The sequence below is a fragment of the Dermacentor albipictus genome, chromosome 2 (assembly GCF_038994185.2).
Source record: "Dermacentor albipictus isolate Rhodes 1998 colony chromosome 2, USDA_Dalb.pri_finalv2, whole genome shotgun sequence".
NCBI classification, from domain to species: domain Eukaryota; kingdom Metazoa; phylum Arthropoda; class Arachnida; order Ixodida; family Ixodidae; genus Dermacentor; species Dermacentor albipictus.
Genome location: NC_091822.1, coordinates 204909709 through 204929470, shown reverse-complemented (window position 1 = coordinate 204929470; position 19762 = coordinate 204909709). Strand labels below are relative to the sequence as shown.

General features: G+C 49.4%; 1 protein-coding gene across 5 annotated transcripts in view; it reads right to left on the bottom strand.

The window, feature by feature from the left end:
- LOC135903397 (RNA-binding protein Musashi homolog Rbp6-like) overlaps positions 1-19272 on the bottom strand; it is a 1054134-nt gene extending 1034862 nt beyond the window's left edge. For all 5 annotated transcript variants that reach the window (XM_070534623.1, XM_065433710.1, XM_070534624.1 and 2 more), the window contains exons 1-2: positions 18943-19272; positions 18835-18875 (exon numbers count right to left, since the gene is read on the bottom strand). In XM_070534623.1, coding sequence (XP_070390724.1) covers positions 18835-18875; positions 18943-19010 — 109 coding nt within the window. In that variant the 5' untranslated portion in view covers positions 19011-19272. The remainder of the gene's footprint in view (positions 1-18834; positions 18876-18942) is intronic.
- Positions 19273-19762: the final 490 nt, after the last annotated feature.

Here is a 19762-nt window from a genome sequence, read left to right as displayed (position 1 = left end):
GCGGACGGGAGCGCGCCAACCCATGAAGAAAAAAGATATCGAAAGTGCGCGCACTAACCCAAAGTGCCGCGAGATGGCGGCACGTCCCTGAAATTGCTAAAGAAATTGCGAGATGCCCCGCCTTCCCGGCGGCGCGGATAGCCAGACAACGCGGCCGGTCTGAGCAGGCGCGGACGCTCGCCGTTTTGAAAATACGCTTGTCCGCTTAGACGCTCCGCTTTCGGTGTGAATGTGCCAGAGGTTTAGCTTGTCCGGTATTCGGGTAAACGCAAGCGGACGGGACGTCGGGGCGGAGGTGTAAACAGGAGGTGCTTGCATGGTGCAGCCACCTGGTGGCGCAGAGCTCAAACAGACAGCACCAGCTAATATTCCAGTAAGCAATTGTATTTTTGCTGTCGGTGTAAATTTTTGGGCAGCTACACGATTACGCCATTGCCGAAAATTTACACTAGCAGTAAAGTAGAATACACTTGATTAAGGCAATATTAGCTGTTCTTGGTCTGTTTGAGCTCTGCACCACCAGGTGGCTGCACCATGCAGGCCGCTGTGGTTTACGCCTCCGCTCCAACGCCCCATCCGCCTGCGTTTACCCGAATACCGGACAAGCTAAACCTCTCTATTGAGGCGCGTTCGACGGTACAGCGCGCGGCGGCGGCAGAAATGCGTCCGGAGTGTCCACATAAATGCTATGGCAACAAGGGAACGTGCCAGGTGTCTCAGCGCGCTAGCATGAACGCGGGCCATGCGCGCGTAGGCTAATGCAGAAGAGTACGCATTTGGGCTGGTTGGTTCATGATTACGAGGAGTAAACAGCGCTAAACAACAGGACAAGGAGAGGTACACGGACTACAGCGCTGCCTAACAACCAAGTGTCTTTATTCTTTCAGTCAGCGTATAGCGGCGGAGTACATATATGCTGACTGAAAGAATAAGGGCACTTGGTTGTTAGCCAGCGCTGTAGTCCGTGTCCCTCTACTTGTCCTGTTGTTTAGCGCTGTTCACTGCTCGTAGGCTAATGGTTAGAGCATTGGGCTGCTGTGACGGAGGTCTTCGGTTCGAATCCTGCCGTCGGACAATTTCACTTATGTTTATTTATTAAAGAAAGCGTATAGATATACACACATACCAATATGTTCACGACATCATGGCGATCAGTGGTGCCAGGGGCACATATCCTCAGTAGCGCATAGCAGCCCACATTTTTAGACTGTGCTATCGTCGGTATCAGCCCGCGGTTAGAGGCCAGATACATACGCGACACGGAAGAAGTGGTGGTAACTCGCTAAGAAAAAAATTGTCTTTAAAAAAATATTGACCATCACTTAAGTATTTTCCCGCGATTCAAAAGGGAAAGAATTCAAATCCACACTAATTCCCTTTACTTCACCTTAATTCACTTTAGTCCACTTTATTCTAACTTGGCAACTCTACCTTAATCGGCCTTGATCTAATCTGTGCCAACTTTAACCTACTTTAATTCACCTTCATTCACTTCAGTCTAAGGCTAACTTGCTCTAACTTTAATAGGCTTTACTTCCCCTTAATTCACAAGAATTGACCACAATGACCACCAATTAACGTTGTTATACCATTTACTAGTATTTTCTGTATTAGTACTGAGGTCATAGAAGATGCTGATGGCATCACCTCCTCCCCATCGGCTGCGCCATCACGTGCCCAACGACGCACGGCCAGAACCACGGAGCCGCTCCGGCGTCGAGGAAGCGTGCTTGCCCCGGAGGTTCGATTACCGCCCAGGCCAAAATTTATCAAATTTCCCTTTGCAAAGGCGCTCATGTACTGAGTTTACAAGAACCTTCCCGTGAGGAATGTAATGTCAATATGGCCATCTTTTCACGTGGTTTACTCTTCGCGCCGTCGGCCATTTTTGGTATCATCACTAGATCACGCGGGACGTTCAGCCTCATGGGACAAATAATTGCTTTTGTATTAAAAACCGAACACAAATAGACCTAGTTGTGCGTAGTATTTGCGGGCGATTCGGGCAGCTAGCCTCAGAGAAGTCATCCCCGGGCAGAAACAAAGCCCACATACAATGCGAAGGTGCGAAGGCCTCGCGGTATGCGCGCAAATTCATAAGCAGCGCTTGATGAAGCGACGACGCAGGAACGCCAGAATCAAGCGAGACCAAAAAAGAAAGGATAAAGCCGCTGCGTGCTGTCGCAGCGCCCTCGGCATTTCAGTGCGCTGCAGCGTTTGGGGCGCCGTGGGACTCCATTTGCAGCCCTCGTTTTACAAGACAACCAGCGGGTGCTCTCAATTTCCTTTCGGCCCGCGGCGGACAACTGCCAATCCCGAAACGCGGCCGGCTTCATCCGCGTGCCGGCCGACCTTGCTGCCGGCGTGTGCGACCAGTTCGGGACGGCGCTGCTATTTCCGGCAAGCAAAACAGGAAGAGTAAACGCCAACGCCGGAACAACGCCGCGGGAATAAACACACCGGGACCAATCTCACCATTAATGCACGGCGCAGGCTCCCTTTATCTGCAAGCATTTTTATCGCCACTCTTATTGACGCAATCGCTGTTCGGCCTCGCTGTCATCGCGTCGCTTCATTTGTGGTCGTCAAGCCGGTAGCCGTATCAATCAGCCGCCCGAAAACAAAACACTGCAGTCACTCTGTAATTCAGATGCGCTCTAGCGGTCCGCTTAGCAATTTAACCGTGCGCTACAATCGAAACGAACTACTGCGTACTCTGCGGGTACCGCACGCAACGACCGCTGCCTCCATTTTTTTTTTTAAACCTCTGAACCTCTGAACGTGGGTGCTGCGACGTGGCTGTTCTCTAGGCGACAACCAATCACAGCGGAGGACACGCGCCGCGTTCAGCGCTGAATTCCTTGCACCACCAAGAGGTGGCGCTCGCCTCCGCGGCGGCGACATTGCATCAGCCTGTCTACGATGCCTGAATAAAGCCTTCGGTGTCACTCTGTGCACACATTCAACAAGCACAAACTCATGTATGACTCCCTATGCTCTCGCACAAAGCTTCGCTGTATATAGATTCCAACGCGTTGTATCTCCTGCATTTTTTTACTCGATTTGCAGTACCTATGCATATTACCATTACTGTTTCCGGTATTACTGCAAGACCTCGGAGCTTTGAGAGGAGGCAGCCTGCTCCGGTGTTATCTCGGCGGCCTTATCTCTGCCTTATCTCATGTTTCGTGAACAAGAGCGAATCCTATGTCATCCACGGGATATGAAAAGAACGCTGTTCGCCGAGTACACGTTTGGCCTGCCACGTCATCGAGGTGGTCCGATCCGTGGGTTCGATCACGTCGGTTCATCTAGACGCGTTCACGCTAACAGATGGCCGGTGCACACTCAATTCTAAAGCTTCTCAGAGTCCGGCAGGAGAGAAATGACAGCCCACCGGCCACTGCAGCAAGATCGCCTCGAAGGACAAACTGCATGGTGAATGGCGCTGCACGCACGGCAACACGGAAAGCAAGAGGCGTCGTTCAGTCACGTGTGTCATCAGTGCCTTCTGATACGGTTTGATGCATGCCAACGTTCCATCAGAAGAAAAGCACACATTTTATGTGCATCTGTTAAGCTGGTCGTTTTGTTATCGTATGACGAGCGCTGCAGCGAACGAATGAACAGTCGTTGTAGAGCGCAAGGCCCAAGTTCGTGTCTTGTTTTTTAGTGTTCCTGTGCGTGGCACCCTTGCAGCGCAACCATACGCGGTCATGCTACACCAACCAGCCCTGGTCGGAACACTTCGCAGTCAGACGCAACCAAGCCCAAAGAAACGAAGAAAACTATATGCGGGCCAGCCGCGTGTGGCCCCCGCTAGTGCCACCTTCCTTTGTGGCCCACCTTTTGGCGCTGGGCACGTGCCGTCATCACGGAGGACAAACGCCGCGGCTGGAACAACCCCGTCACGAGCGCTTGCTAACGTCTCGCTATGCCACGATACGCGCGTACGGAATATTCTCAACGCTGGTGATCATTCCAGGGACCGGCCGGACGATATTCTGGACACTCACATTCGGTCACATTGTCGAAACGGCTGCTATTTGAGCTAATACATGAGTAGAATATTTCGCTTATGTGTCGCTTATGTATCTTTTTTGTTCGCCTATTCAAACACTATTCATGTACTGCCTTATTCATGTACAGTACTAACTGCGGAAAAACTGCTATTGACTTGTTTTTATTTTCGTGATATATGTATTATAGGAATACCATGTATTGTACTAATTGTTCAAGTGCTGCTTTTGACCCACCCTGTAACGGCCGACAGGCCAACAGCATAGAGAAAGGGATTGAACAAGAGCGGACACTCGGCGAAAATTGGAAACAGGAAACACGTCACGCTATACTTTTAACATCGACGAATTGGAGCCGCGAGCATCGAGAAAAAGAAGAATGTGAAATGAGATTAACAGAAATTGTTTTATTTTTTAAAATTCTTTCCCGGAAAAATTAAAAATATCTGCGTATAAATTAAGTTAAACTTTGCGGCTTACTTTCGTTGTCTAGCGACAGGCGAACCGGCGAATGACGAGCCAGATGTTTGCGTCATTCGTCAGACACGCCGCCGAAGCGAGAGAGCGGCCGCGCATCTGAGCGTTAGACTGTTCGGGCGCCCGTCTGCCTGTTTTTCTATTTTGGTATTTAGCCTGGTTTGGTGGCCTCCCGGCGAATTATTGCGTTCATTCGGAACTTCGACAAGGCAGCACTGCACTATTGGACTACGGCAAGGTGAGAAACATTGTTCGACAGTCTGCGACGCACTTCAAGCAATTAGGCTTACTGCCCGGCAACTAGGCTAGACTTGTGACGCAGTTAACGAAAAACAGCGTGGCCGTAGTGGAGCAGTTAATTTGAATTCAAGAATCGCACTGGGAGATGTTTGCGACGCTTCCTATAAGCCCCAATATTGTTTTAACTAATTTCGGTAGTTTTTGGGCACGCTAGTCGCACAGGGTGCTGTGACGCAGTTTCGCGTGTACTGAATTTTACTGTGACAAGTTTTGGCGCTTTCTCTGACTGCCAACATTATTGAAACTAATTTCATAGCTTTTTGGGCTACCTTTCGAGCGCAGTGGGCGCGCCTGGCGCTGTGACTCGGTTAGCAAAAATCAGCTCGGCCGTGATGCGCGGTTTCGCGCTTTAATGCACTGACAAGTTCATGGCGCTTTTCTTTCTCTGACGCCCAACATTGTTGAAAATTATTTTCGATACTTTTATGTTATGAGGCCCGCTCGCCGCGCCTGTTGTGACGCAGCGAAAAGCAGCTCGGCCGTGGTGACAAAGTTAGTTTGGCGCGTATACTGAATCTTACTGCGACACGTTTGTGGCAATTATTATGTCCCCGCAACCATTTAAGCCTTCTTTCGGTACCCACGCTTGTCGAAAACGCGACGAGCAATCGTCAAGAGTGATAACACGGGAATGTGTTGCTTGCGCCTGCAGAACGCGCAAGAGATAAGCCAAGGAGCTCAAACGCCAGGAACTAGTAACTCGAAAATTCTGTCTTCTGAACGGCACCCACGCATTTTGTCTTGAGTGCGAGTAGAAGGAATTCTGCGAGCGTCCAGCATGCTCTGGTTGGGAGCCTGTGTTGTGGCCACCTCTGTGTATTCGTAGCGTACTATCGCGTCGGTTGTAGCCAAGTTCGCGAAACGCGCCGTTGCCCGCGCATTCGTGCTATTAAAGTGCAGGAAATAAGTATTGAGAAGAGGGGAATGCTTGGAATTAGAATGTGTTTGTGGTATGTACGGTATTGCTTGGGATGAGTCGGGTATTTTCTACTCCGTGTGTGTAAATACGAACTGCTTTTGTTCGTAATGCCGCTCACTCACCACTTTCGCACGCTTCGTCTCTACAGGCATTATTCTTAGATGTTAATACCAAAATAACGCTTGTGATTTTTTCAGCTCACATCGTCTGGTGGAGCTTCCTGCGGAAACTACTGCTGCTTACCTGGTGCCACAACGCTGGACGAATGCACAAAAGCCCGCGACGAGCATTTACAAAGAATAAAATAAACGATAATTTTTCCACATTTCACAAGATGTCTTGCGTCTTTATGAAATTGCACGTGTCACATATTCAATGGAGGCTTGTGAAGATCGTTCGCAATCAATTTTACTTAATAAAATAATTTGCAAATAAATATTTATTAAATGAAAAATATGTAAATAAATATTTGCTGCAAAAGCAAAAAACAAAAAAAACGGAGCCGGCGTGACGGGCACCAGCTAGAATTCAAAACGCGCGCGCACTAAACCGAAACCGGAAGTGTGCTTCAGGTTTTAACATCCACGGCTTGGAGCGCTGCAGTCAATTCGGCCGCTGGGCTCTATGGGAGTGTCCGCTCTTGTTGTATTCCTTTCTCTATGCCAACAGTATGAGTAAAAAAAAAGAAAATCAGAGCGGCCGCATCAGCCCTGTGGACCAATAAGAACTGAGCAGATGGCGAATTCGACAATGCGGTGCACATGCCATTACGCAGAAACTGGCCGGAATAGCACCGCGGCGGCGAGCGTGTCGTCAACCGCGGTGCACGCGGCGCCATCACCACACTGCAGATGAACAGCGAACCGGTCCCTCTGTCTTTATTATCGCGTGTATTTTCGTTGCAGGACTGTGTGTGCGAAAAACAACGCCACCACACTCAAGCCACGACCAATGCAAATCCAAGAAAGCCTGCGGGTGTGATCTTGGTGTTTCTTTCTGGTGACACCTGCGCGTGTCATTAGAACGTGTCGAAACTGTTAGGCTGAGAAAAGAACCGAGAAGGGCGAGCTTCTGGCGACGAAATCCGCGCGCTACGCGGTCGACCATGCAGGCGCGCGACACGCCACCGACAAAGTGTTTGCCACGCGAAGCCTTGACACCGGGCGAACCTCTCGCGCGCCTGCCGAGCGAGGCACGAGCGCCCTTCGACGACGGTGCCGCTAATCTAATTCGGTCCGCGAACATCGCTGCCCGCCGACAAGAAAGGCAGGCTTTCTCGCAGTACACAGCACGTACGGTTCCGCATGCCACGAAGCTCCCCGCACTCTCGACTGATCCAGTTCGCGTTGATTGTCTGTAAGCTACGGGAAGTGGCAGCTCAAAGGAAAGACACGCGTCCAGCTAGTTGACTCTAGGTCATCGACGTAATGCGTTGACGATAGGACGAAGCGGATGCCGCAGTGTCTCTCGCGTCGGTGCAAGAGAAACAGAGCGAATTTCACGTTGCGTTGACAGAGGCTAAACCGCCATTCAGCAGGCGACAAGTCATGTTCAGAGGACATTCCTCGAAAAGCGCGCGCCAACGAAGGAGCGTCTGCTCTGCTACCGACACGGGTCATCACTGCAGCGACGACTCGGCTCCGTTCGGCAACAGACGCGTGTACGGCAGCACAGATCGGTTTAAGCCGAGGAATGCCGCCGCACAATCAATCACAGTCAGGGGAAACCTGCTCGACGCCGCATTGACGCCCACCGCCTCCGACGTCGCAGCGCACGCTGAAAGCGAGCTCGCACAAGTGCTCTCCCTCGACTCTCACAATGACGCTGGCGCGCGCTTCTCTTGCTGGGTGCGACACGCGAGTAGGACACCGCACCATGGCATTTACGTCGTAAGTGAGACGACGCTGCGCCGCCGCTTCGATACAGGGGCCCCTCCTGGCGTTGTGTGAATCTGAACGGCAGCTACAGCCGCCTGAATTGTTCACTGAAGATGGTACGGTCCTGAAAGACGCAATCAACGTGGTAAGCATTTCAATAGCCAGCGACGTAAACAGCTTTGCCGCGCAACAATAATGTGCGAGCACAAGAAAGGGTGAGGACCACAGGAAGCGAGGCGCCTGCAATAGCAAGGTGCACGTGCTGTGAACGTTTCTAAACCGATGCATGACAACGGGCGATAGTGTGACGTCAGCTGCGCGCCCACAGCTCATGACGATCGCAAAGGCAACAACGCCGAAACACGTGACAAGATATACACAGTGCGTGCCGTCGGTTTACAAGTGCAGCGTGAAATAGGGAGGAGCAAATTAAATAAAAAAGAAAGAAAGAAAACAGCCGGCTGGTGGAACGTGCCCAGTCCAGGAATCCGTTGATTCTACCCGTCGTCTTCCCCCTTTCTCTCAGCCGAGTGAATATTCCGATGCTGCGTCATAGATACGACAGATGTCATCGCCCTCGCATTGCAGTTGTTCAGGCAGCTGAAATATCACGCAAAGAGCGCCAGGGCTTTATGGTGGAATTCGCAGTACAGATCTGCGTTAACAGATACACCTTAAGAGGAAGCTTTAGCTCGGGCCCAACTCTGACGCGGCCTATTCAAATACATGTAAAGCGCAAAAACGCTTTTCTGAGATGACCCCCGACCGATTTTAATGAAATTTCTTCATTTGAGAGAGAAACTTAAATTCTAGTGACTGTTGGAAGCGGAAATTCGGTTTAGCGCTTGAATTCTGTTAAAAAGATTTTCAAATATTCGACCGTTTGAAAAAGAAGCTGGAAGTTTACAAATCCATAGCTCTGCATGAGGAACAGATACCGCGGTTCTGTAAACCGAATCCATTAGATCATTCAGAGAGGACACATGTTATATCATTTTACATTTTATATGAATATGTTACGTTGGTTACAAGGAGGGGCAGGCGCGGTAGACCAAAGGGAATAGTGCGGCCGCGGCCGAAGTAGAGGCGCCACACGCCGCGAAGACGTCATGGCCGCGTCACGGTAACGCCTCCCTAACAGGGGAAGGCTAACCGTTCTGCAGGCGTTCAGAACAAAGTCACGGTAACGCCTCCCTAACAGGGGAAGGCTAACCGTTCTGCAGGCGTTCAGAACAAAGTCACGGTAACGCCTCCCTAACAGGGGAAGGCTAACCGTTCTGCAGGCGTTCAGAACAAAGTTTCGTCACTCACTCACTCATATTGCAACGCTGGTAACAGCGTGAACAAGCCGACGACGGAGTGAAAGGACACAGGACGAGCGCTGAGACGACGACTTCTACATCGGGCCGTGTGTTTTTTTTTTGTGCGTGTGATTATGAATGTATAACAGCTCGTTTCCACTTCAAGCCAGGATTTGAATGCGCGAGCAAATCATGCCAGAACACCGCGTGCCACATCCACGGCGTTCTCGGACGGGCGCGGCCTGCCTGCGCGACGCTGCACCGGCGCTGCGTGGCGTCGCCGAGAAGAGCGGATCTGCTCGCGTTGGTTCCCATCGACGCGCTCGCACTGGCCGCGACTCTCAGATGGGCGCTCGCTCTTCAACACCGACGCCAGGCGAAGGGGCGATCTTTGCGCGGCGGGAACAGGATTTCGTTTAGTGCCTTCCGCACTCTCAACACACGGTCGCAAGTATGTACGATTCGCACTGCCACAGTCACTGCGCAAAACTGGCCGCGCCGAATGTTCATCGTGCGCTGTTGGCGAACGAGATGAGGACGCGTCCGCGCTTGAGGGAGGAGTCCGCTGCACGGGTTGTGCGTCTCACCGGATGGCATTGTAGTTTATTTGGCCATACTGTGCTTGTTGTTTGTTGCGGTTTTTAAGGCACCCCTTAAACGTGCCATTTTGCCCTCCACTATATGTTTTGCTTTTTGCTTTTTTTTATGTTAGAGAGCCACTTGTGACCGAAACTACTCCGGAGTCTATAACTTAGCGTGCTTCACAATCAGATCGCATTTCTGGCGCATTTGCCGCATTTCGCATTTGCCCTGGCGCTTCAAAGCCATCGACGTCGAGAGGCGGATCATCGCAGAGTGCGTGAAAAGCTTTAGTGTGCTCGATTATGTCACGAACATTTCTCACGTGCTGCCAGACCTTGGAGGCAAGGGGGCGACGCCATCCTCTACAGCGAGTGAATTGTGCATGCACTCGTGCTTTCCGTTGTGCGGGCGTAATAACGTTAAGGGCCTTGTATCGCAAAGAAATCTATACTGACCTGTACAGTACCCAGAGGACTCAGGAGTACTCTCTTCGAAACAATAATGAACAGTATACAGAAACTACAAAGTACTTACTAAGTAAGTAAGTACTAGAAACTACAAAGTATTTACTAAGGTAATCGCAAATAGAATCAGGAACACCTTACACTTATGTCAACCAAAGGACCAAGAAGGATTCCATAAAGGCTACTCAACAATAGATCATGTTCACACTATCAAACAGGTGATAGAGAAATGTGCAGTACATAACCAACCCTTATATGTAGCTCTCATTGATTACGAGAAAGCATTTGATTCTGTCGAAACCTCAGCAGTCATGGAGGCATTACGGAATCAGGGTGTAGACGAGCCGTATGTAAAAATACTGAAAGATATCTATAGCGGTTCCACAGCCACCATAGTCCTCCATAAAGAAAGAAACAAAATACCAATAAAGAAAGGCGTCAGGCAGGGAGATACGATCTCTCCAATGCTATTCACAGCGTGTTTACAGGAGGTATTCAGGGACCTGGATTGGGAAGAGTTGGGAATAAGAGTTAATGGAGAATGCCTTAGTAACTTGTGATTTGCTGACGATATTGCCTTGTTTAGTAACTCAGGGGACCAACTGCAATGCATGCTCACTGACCTGGAGAGGCAGAGCAGAAGAGTGGGTCTAAAAATTAATCTGCAGATAACGAAAGTGATGTTTAACAGTGTCGGAAGAGAACAGCAATTTACAATAGGTAGCGAGGCACTGGAAGTGGTAAGGGAATACATCTACTTAGGGCAGGTAGTGACGGCGGATCCGAATCAGAAGAATAAGAATGGGCTCGGGTGCGTTTGGCAGGCATTCGCAGATCATGAACAGCAGGTTGCCATTATCCCTCAAGAGAAAAGTGTATAATAGCTGTGTCTTACCAGTACTCACCAACGGGGCAGAAACCTGGAGGCTTACGAAAAGTGTTCTACTCAAATTGAGGACGACGCAACGAGTTATGGAAAGAAGAATGATGGGTGTAACGTTAAGGGATAAGAAAAGAACAGATTGGGTGAGGGAACAAACGCGAGTTAAGGACAACTTAGTTGAAATCAAGAAAAAGAAATGGGCATGGGCAAGACATGTAATGCGGAGGGAAGATAACCGATGGTCATTAAGGGCTACGGAGTGGATTCGAAGGGAAGGGAAGCGTAGCAGGGGGCGGCAGAAAGATAGGTGGGCGGATGAGATTAAGAAGTTTCCAGGGACAACATGGCCACAATTAGTACATGACCGGTGTAGTTGGAGAAATATGGGAGAGACCTTCGCTCTGCAGTAGGCGTAACCAGGCTGATGATGATGATACAGAAGCTCCTCCTATAACTAGATATGAGGTCAGAAGGGCCTTGCAAGGCATGAAACGGGGAAAAGCGGCAGCAGAGGATGGAATAACAGTTCATTTAATCAAAGATGAAGGAGACATAACGCTACACAAACTGTCGGCTCTCTATACGATGTGTCTATTTACTTCAAGGGTCCCAGAAAACTGGAAGAATGCAAACATTATACTAATCCACAAGAGGGAGACGTTAAAGAACTGAAAAATTATAGGCCCATTAGCTTACTCCCAGTATTATATAAGACATTTACCAAAATAACCTCGAATAGAATAAGGACAACACCGGACTTCATTCAACCAACGGAACAGGCTAGCTTCAGGAAAGGATGCTCTACAATGTATCACATCCATGCCATTAATTAGGTTATCGAGAAACCCGCGGCTTTCATGGATTACGAGAAAGGATTTGATTCAGTAGAGATACCAGCAGTCATAGAGGCATTACGTAGTCAAGGAGTACAGACCGCTTACGTAAATACCATGGAAAATATCTACAGAGATTCCACAGCCAGCTTAATTCTACACAAGTAGGAGTCAGACAAGGAGACACAATATATCCAATGCTATTCACTGCGTGCTTGGAAGAAGTATTCAAGCTATTAAACTGGGAAGATTTAGCATAAAGGATCGACGGCGAATACCTCAGCAACCTTCGGTTTGCCGATGACATTGTTCTATTCAGCAACACTGCAGACGAGTTACAACAAATGATTGAGGACCTTAACAGGGAGAGTGTAAGAGTGGGGTTGAAGAGAACAATAGTTCAAGATCGCAAGTCAGCTTCTAGGGTCTGTGAAGAAGTACGCTTAGCTAGGTCAACTAATCACAGGGAACCCTGACCATGAGAAGGAAATTCACAGAAGAATAAAATTGTGTTGGATCGCATACGGCAGACATCGTGAGCTGCTGACTAGGAGATTACCGTTATCATTGACAAGGAAAGTATAACATTGGTGCACTTTACCGGTGCTGACATATGCTGCAGAGACTTGGAGACTTACAAAGAAGCTTGCGAACAAGTTAAGGACCGCGCAAAGAGCGATGGAACGAAGAATGCTAGGCATACCTTTAAGAGACAAAAAGAGAGCGGTTTGGATGAGACAGCAAACGGGTATAGACGATATTCTAATAGACATACAGAAAAAATATGGCGCTGGGCAGGTCATGTAATGCGCAGATTAGATAACCGTTGGAGAATTAGGGTGACAGAATGGATACCAAGAGAAGGGAAGCGCAGTAGAGGACGGCAGAAGACTAGGTGGTACGACGAAACTAGGAAATTTGCTGGTGCTAGTTGGAATTGGAGATCGCAGGGAGGGGCCTTCGTCCTGCAGTGGACATAAATAGGCTGCTGCTGCAGATGGTGATGATCGCAAAACATTATTCCGAACCCCAAACAAGCAGGCCATCCGAGTGGCGCTGAAGTGTTACTGAACTCATTGAATTTTTCAAACTAACATGCGTCTGAACAAATCGTCAAGTATAATCTGAACACACTCTACAGACAGGATGGGGTCGGATTGCAATTTGAGTACACGAGAAAACATAATTCCGTTACGCGGAAACACACACAAACACCTTTTCCAGCATTTATACCATACATTGGGTGGCCATGGCCTCTAAGATATGCGCGCGCTCCCGCGTTAATCTCGGAGGCTATGGAGCGACGCTCCCGTATTTTTGCAAAACCTCCAGATGGCGTCCACTTCCGCCGCATCGCGTGTCGTTCGTACCAGAAAGCTCGCCTTCGTGAAAAGCGTTTGCCGCTGGCGTTTCCCGGTAAACATTACAGTTACATAAGCTGCAGTTGCCCGGAAGTGTGACAAGCACTCAAGGATCTTTGAAAGCTATCGCGTTCCAGTCCTAAAGACGAAGGTTAAGCGTCCTGCCAATTTTTCCTGATTTATTTATATTTACTTATTCTCATTTTTTGGCGACGGCATTTTGCAATAATGATAAATAAAGGCTTCCAGTTATTTCCTGGTTGTTTGTGGCATCCTATCTATCTATCTATCTATCTATCTATCTATCTATCTATCTATCTATCTATCTATCTATCTATCTATCTATCTATCTATCTGTCTATCTGTCTGTCTGTCTGTCTGTCTGTCTGTCTGTCTGTCTGTCTGTCTGTCTGACTGACTGTCTGTCTGTCTGTCTGTCTGTCTGAACTACAGGCATTACAGGCGCTGCCGTCGCTAATAGTAGATGTGACGTGAAATGTTAACTTATAATCAATCAATTAATTAATTAATTAATTAAGTCTCCGGAAAAGCGAAGCATTTCCGCCACCTAGGTGCAAAGCGTGCAACTCACATCTGCTGTGTGCACTAAGATATGCGTCCAGCATAGTGCCACACTGGCTGCAGAAACAGAGTGCACGGGAATCCTTACCCGGCCTCGAAAACATTTGACGCCGACTGCAGATTAAATCAGAAGAAGCCAGCAGAAGTTGCAGGTAGGAACAGTATAGCCAGGGACACACTGTCTCAGGTTCCGCCCTGCAGCTCATAGTTCACAGGCAAGCGGCCTTCGACGAGAGCTTCAGGTTCTTCGAGCACTCGCGCATTCGTGGTCGACAAACAAAGGCCGCACTTTGCGTCCGTCGCTGGGCTTCGCTGCCACGACAGACTGGCGCCAATGAGCCGCTGTCGCTTACGAATCATTTTGGGCGCATTGGGTAAACATTTGGCAAACCCTTTTTTCTCGTTATCTTAAACTTCCTCATCCATTCAAGTCACCGTTCGTTAGTTACCACAGAAAAGGCCCAACCGACGCGACCGATGATTAGGGAATTGAATTCTGGGGTTTGACGAGTCAAAACAACGATGTGATTATGAGGCAGGCTGTAGTCGGGGACTCGGGATTAATTTCGCCCCCCCCCCCCCCCCCGGGGACATGTCGCGTGCCCTCGACGCACGGGACACGGGCGTTCTTGCATTTCACACCGTCCGAAATGCGGCCGCCGGGATTTAATCCCGCGCCGCCCTGCTTAGCAGCGCAACAACATAGCCGCTAATTCACCACGGCAGGTAACGAATGCATATCATAAGCACAAAATAATTTCTGCAAATTATTTCTGCAAATAATTTCTGCAAATTATTTCTAGCGAGGCACTCGCTAGCAATATTCCATGCATGCATAGAATTAGCGGCAAGAACAACTTCCGTACGATGCTTCGCAAAATGTCTGGATTTGAAGGTGTGCGCCTATCTTCGTTCGAGTTGCGGCAGACAAAGTGCTGGTCTTAACAAGCGCACACTTTAAAGTCAAGCTGGAAGAACATTTAAGTTCAGCTAAATTGGGTATAAATCAGTGATGTATACTAATGAAGCACATCTTGACAAAGCTGCAGGACTGGTAATTGTCAAGTTTTTCTATCAACGGCCTTTAGATGGTACCAATGACGACGATGATGATGATGATGATGATTTATTGGCATCACCTTTAAAACGAGGCGTTGACAAATAGTCGCCTAGCCTTGTTTAGTTAATCAGCTATGCTCTACATGCTTTCTTGAGTTAGGCTATACGGGCTTTTTATTCTAGCTTAATCTTTCTTTCTCTCTCCCTCAAAACTTCTTTCTCGCAGCTCACCTGTGCAAAGAGCACGTGCACCTGGAGACATGACGCAAAGCTCAGCGCACTGACTCTGCAATCGGCTCTCCAAAAACTCTTCTCATCACAAACTCTCTCCGAGATTGTCAGTGCCTACATAATCGTGCCGAGAAGCTGCGTTCAATCCCAGCGTTCTGCATTGGGACGTCATTTGCGGCGACCTGTAATGGCGACGACTTCAACAATGGTCTATTTTTTTTTTTCGTGGCGCGCAAGTTCGTACTTCGAACATAAAATATTGCGCAGATGCCTCCTTCGTATCTACACTACCTGAAATTCGTAGCGCATCCTCTTTCCAGAGGATGCCGCTGTCATAGTTGATTTATATAGCACATGCCTCCAGGCCCTTGTGTCACGAGGGCCCTAACGAGGCCATGGTGCTCTAGTTAATTTTAGAAACTTATGCATTTTTTATATCGTATCATTATTTTGCAATGCACTTTAATGCTCATAGTACACGTCATTTGTCATCGCCATAATTTTATTACACGTACATTTTACACACTTTACAGTGACTATATTTTAGGCCCCTTTACAGCCACGTCACATCAACTTCATAGAGCCCATCACTCCACTGCGAAATCACTAACACTTGCATGGCGCTCTTTGGCCATACCTGGCCCTTGCGCCAATAAAAACCACACATTCATTCATTCATTCATTCATTCATTCATTCATTCAATGAAACAAGGCTTTCTACGCGATCGAAAATTTTGTGCAAGGATGAACGACAGACACAATTGATAGGCCTTTGTTGGAGCCCGCAGTGATAGACCAACCAGTCCAGCAACACGTTCTCTTAATGGACAGTTTTAGTTTAACGTTAGCGTAATAGCGAGGTTGAGGGAAACAGCGTTACCGTTCCGCCAACAAACTCTGCAGAAAGCCATTTTTATCACAGCGTGATAGCGTAGTTTACGCGCGGGACGCTATTACGTTACGCTCTGAATTTCCCATGCATGGTGCTTCTAAATGATTCTATCTGTGCATGCGTCCGGAAAATACGAGCGCAATGTAAGCCAGCTAGGAGCGCGCTGCATTTGCGCTTTCCATGTCCGCCTACCTGCGGCGGAACAGTCCCACGAGCTGTCTACTATAGCCTCCGAGATCTTCCGATCTCAGCAGCCCCATGCCGTCTACCTTCACCGACAGGTGGCGCTGCCATCTCGGACGTTCCTTAGGCTTTGGCGCGTTCGAACCGAGAAGCGATCTCGAACACTCCGCAAGGTTATTCGCAATACTCCGTCGTCGAAGCGCCCGGATGCTGAGCGAATGCCGTTCACACAGTCCTTTGCTACGAACTAAGTCAATTCTGCAAAACGAGCGCCAAATTCCGTTCGAAGCGGACGGCCCGGACCGCCGCGATGTTTTACCTAAACTACGTAAACCACGCAAAGACGGCAGACAGTTTTAGTTTAGCGTACGCAATTATAGCGTACGCTATACGCTATAACATAGTGTACGCTAAGCAGCGCACGTTTTCTACAACATTAGTTGGCCGGCGATATCTTCGGATCTCCGAGGCCATATGCCATTGTTTCGGCTATTTCGCACCTGTAGCCAAAGGTGGCGCTGACATCTCGAATGTTTCTTTCGTTAGGCTTCGACTCGTTCGAAACGAGAAGCGATCTCGAAAACACCACGAGGTTATCCATAATACTCTGTCGTCGAAGCGGCCTGAGACTAAGCGAAAGTCGTTGACACAGTGATTTGCTACGAACGTAGTGCATTTTACAAAAGCAACACCAAATTAACTCGTAGCGGGCAGCCGGGACCGCCGCCATGTTTCCCGCAAACTCCGCAAACCACGCAAGAACGCTAACGCTAACTCGTTTGCGTTGCGTACGCCCGCTATACCCGGTATTTCGTTTAGCGTTCTGCGCATGCGCAGTAACGACCCGCTATTTTTTAGCGTACGCAATGGTATAGCGTACACTATACTAAAGCTGTCTGGTAACGTTAAATTTTAGAAATAGCGTGCGTACGTTAGTGCTCTGCGCATGCGCATTTCCGCTAAGCCCGCTATTACGCTAAACACGTTAAACTAAAATGTCTAATGCTGCTTTCGCACTGAGCGCACAGGCTAGGCAGGTTTCTCGTCATTTTGAGCAGCCTCGTTGCGTGTCTACGTTAGTTGAAACTATGAGATTAGGGCTTCTGTCACTGCAGGCAAAATTGTGCGCGCGCAGTTATTACAACAGTTAAAAGGTACCAGGTGCTGAGTTCATATCTCTTCAGTAACGCAATGTTTTAATTTCACCAAAATTTCCTTTTCTGCTGCTGGCTGTGCTAAGCGATTCAGTAAACCTGACCAACAGCCGCGCGGTGAAGCAGTCGGCACACGCTAAAGGTGACGCTTAGTGTTTTCATTTCATAGGCATATTCTACTGAAAGAAAGGGATGAACTGGTGAGGTCCGGTAAGCTTCAAGGCTGATGCGCCGCACCAATGAACGTGGTCCCCCAGTCAGCAACAGACGTCAATGGATAATCCTCTTGAAATGGGAGAACGACATTCTATGTGTTGGACACAATGTGCAAGAGCATCCCCTTTGTTCAAGTGTCCGTCTTTGCTGGCAACGGTAAACACAGCTAGCCCCATGAAGTAGAAGCAATGACGGCACTTTTATTATGTTCTTGTTAGTGGTACTGCTTTTGTTTATGTTGATAATATTGCCGTATAAAACAAGGTGATTCGGCTGGCAATGCCAAGAATGCGCGTTTGGACGCGTTGTAGCTTCACAGTAAGTTAGTGGAGAAATGGCTCGTGACTTAATGTGCCGCTGACTTTGCAGTCCCACAAAAGAACAAGAGATGACTGTCGCGTCATCTTCACGCGAAGTGTTCCGTGAGAACGCTGTACAAAAAGCATATTGACCTGCTTTCCTCTTCTCCTTCGTTCTTTTTCTTTTTTGTAGCTTTCATGCGCTCATTTTCGATCTTATTAGATTACCTTCAATGTCGTGGCCTTAAATATTGGCTTAGAACAGGGAGTTTGTCAACGGTTTCTTCGGACGCATTGCAAGCAATTTGCCGTTGTTCACGTCATAGCTTGTCAGGCTACGCCGTTTTATCTAATCTCGTGCTGATTGGAGTAGAAATAAATCAAAGCAAGATTAATAGTTAAAAGTTGCCGATGGCAAAATCTTGCTAGTAAACACGGACATTTAAGAAAACGGGACAGTGAGTAAGGTGCAAGAATGTTCACTAAAGCGACATCGTATGCAGTCGTCGGTGTGGTGTTAAATACGTCCGCGAAAGTCAGCCTCAATTCCTGGCATTGCACTTGAAGCTTTCGTACCGTCCTCAGGGGGACTGGTTTTCACACGCGTGGTCAGCCGCGTGCCGCTTTTCTATCGCGCATAGTGAGATCTGTTTTAGTAACTGAGAGAAATAAGAGACAGCAAGCCACAAAAATATAGCGCCTCTGGAGAGCCGTCCTTAAAAGCACAATTTTCGCAAAGCAGTTTACTGTCGACCAGCAATCGCGATCCCTCAGCGGCGGCAAAGTGCAGCAAGAAAAGGTGGCACCGTGTCGACGGTACAGGAGCCACTTGAGAGAGATGCGCCCGCACGCTAAGAAGGAAGGACGGCCGTTCGGTCACTCGCGGCAAAAGCGTACAGCTCTCGCGCGAGCTGATGAATGCGATGCGGCCAAGTCAGCGCTTTCGCTGCGCCGCCAGACAACGTGCTCGGCCCAAGAACTAGAGTAAATGTATGCACAGCATTTGGAAGTGGTTGACACGCAGTGCCACTTACAGTGAAGGCTGGAGGCGCGTTACGTGCTGTAGCAAGAGCGACTGGGTGTTGTTTTCCATTTGGGCATTTGCGCAAGCTCTTCCCAAAGGAGAACCTCAGTGCTCGCGCCCAACACCGTTCAGGCTAGCGGCGGCAGGGAGCAACTGCTGAGAGGAAAGGAGTACTCACCGGGCGCCGTCTGCCAGCTCAGGCCCCCGATGAACATCTTCCTGCAAGACAAGAAAGGGGGCGTGTAAGACCCGCGACAGAGCTGGGCGCGCGATCGCGGAAACGGACCCGGGGTCGTGGGCCGCCTCCGTGGGGCTGGCCGGGTTGGTCGGCTGACTGTCGTTTTCCATGATCATGGTCACACGGGGGCGGCGAGAAGCGCTTTCCGAGCGGGGGCTGCTACACACTACTAATCACGGGCACACTTTGGCCGAGCAGACGACAACGCCGCGCACAGATGGGCGCACGACTGGAGACGACAGCACTCGCCGGCGTTGGGCTGCTTCGACGCTAAACGTAAATGACTCCTTGCTCGGCCGTACACTACGCGAACATGGCCCTCTGCGCAGGCCTCGACTGAGTACACGCACGACGCTTTTGGCTCACCCCGCCGCCGGAGCGCCGCAGCCGCGCAGAGGGCGCCGCGGGCGCCCACCGCGAAGCCCCCGGTGAGCCACACCATTGGCCCTCGGCGGTGGCCGCCACGTGACGTAATTCGCCGACGTCACACGCTGCGCATTCCCTCTCACTGCATCGGCCCTCGCCCTCGGCTGTAAATAGCAGGCGCCACGAGCCGCCTGCCGCAGCGGCGACATCCCACGGCCGGCACCGGTAGCGCTGCGCCGAAGCTCGCTCCCCGGGCGCCGTGTCGTTTTGTGCGCGTAGCGAACGATCGCCTCTCCACTTTTGTTTGCTTCCCAAATTGTTAAATTTAATTACAATGAGAAGATACTCGGTGCGGCAAAAACAAGCCTCTCCTCCTCTGTCACTCGCCTCTAACGGCGCCAACTTATTAGACGCACTACGTCGGAAGCGAATGCTTTTGAAATGAAGTTATTCGTCGCTTTAAAGGCGTGCGCGCGCCACAACGATATAGCACGTGTAGGTC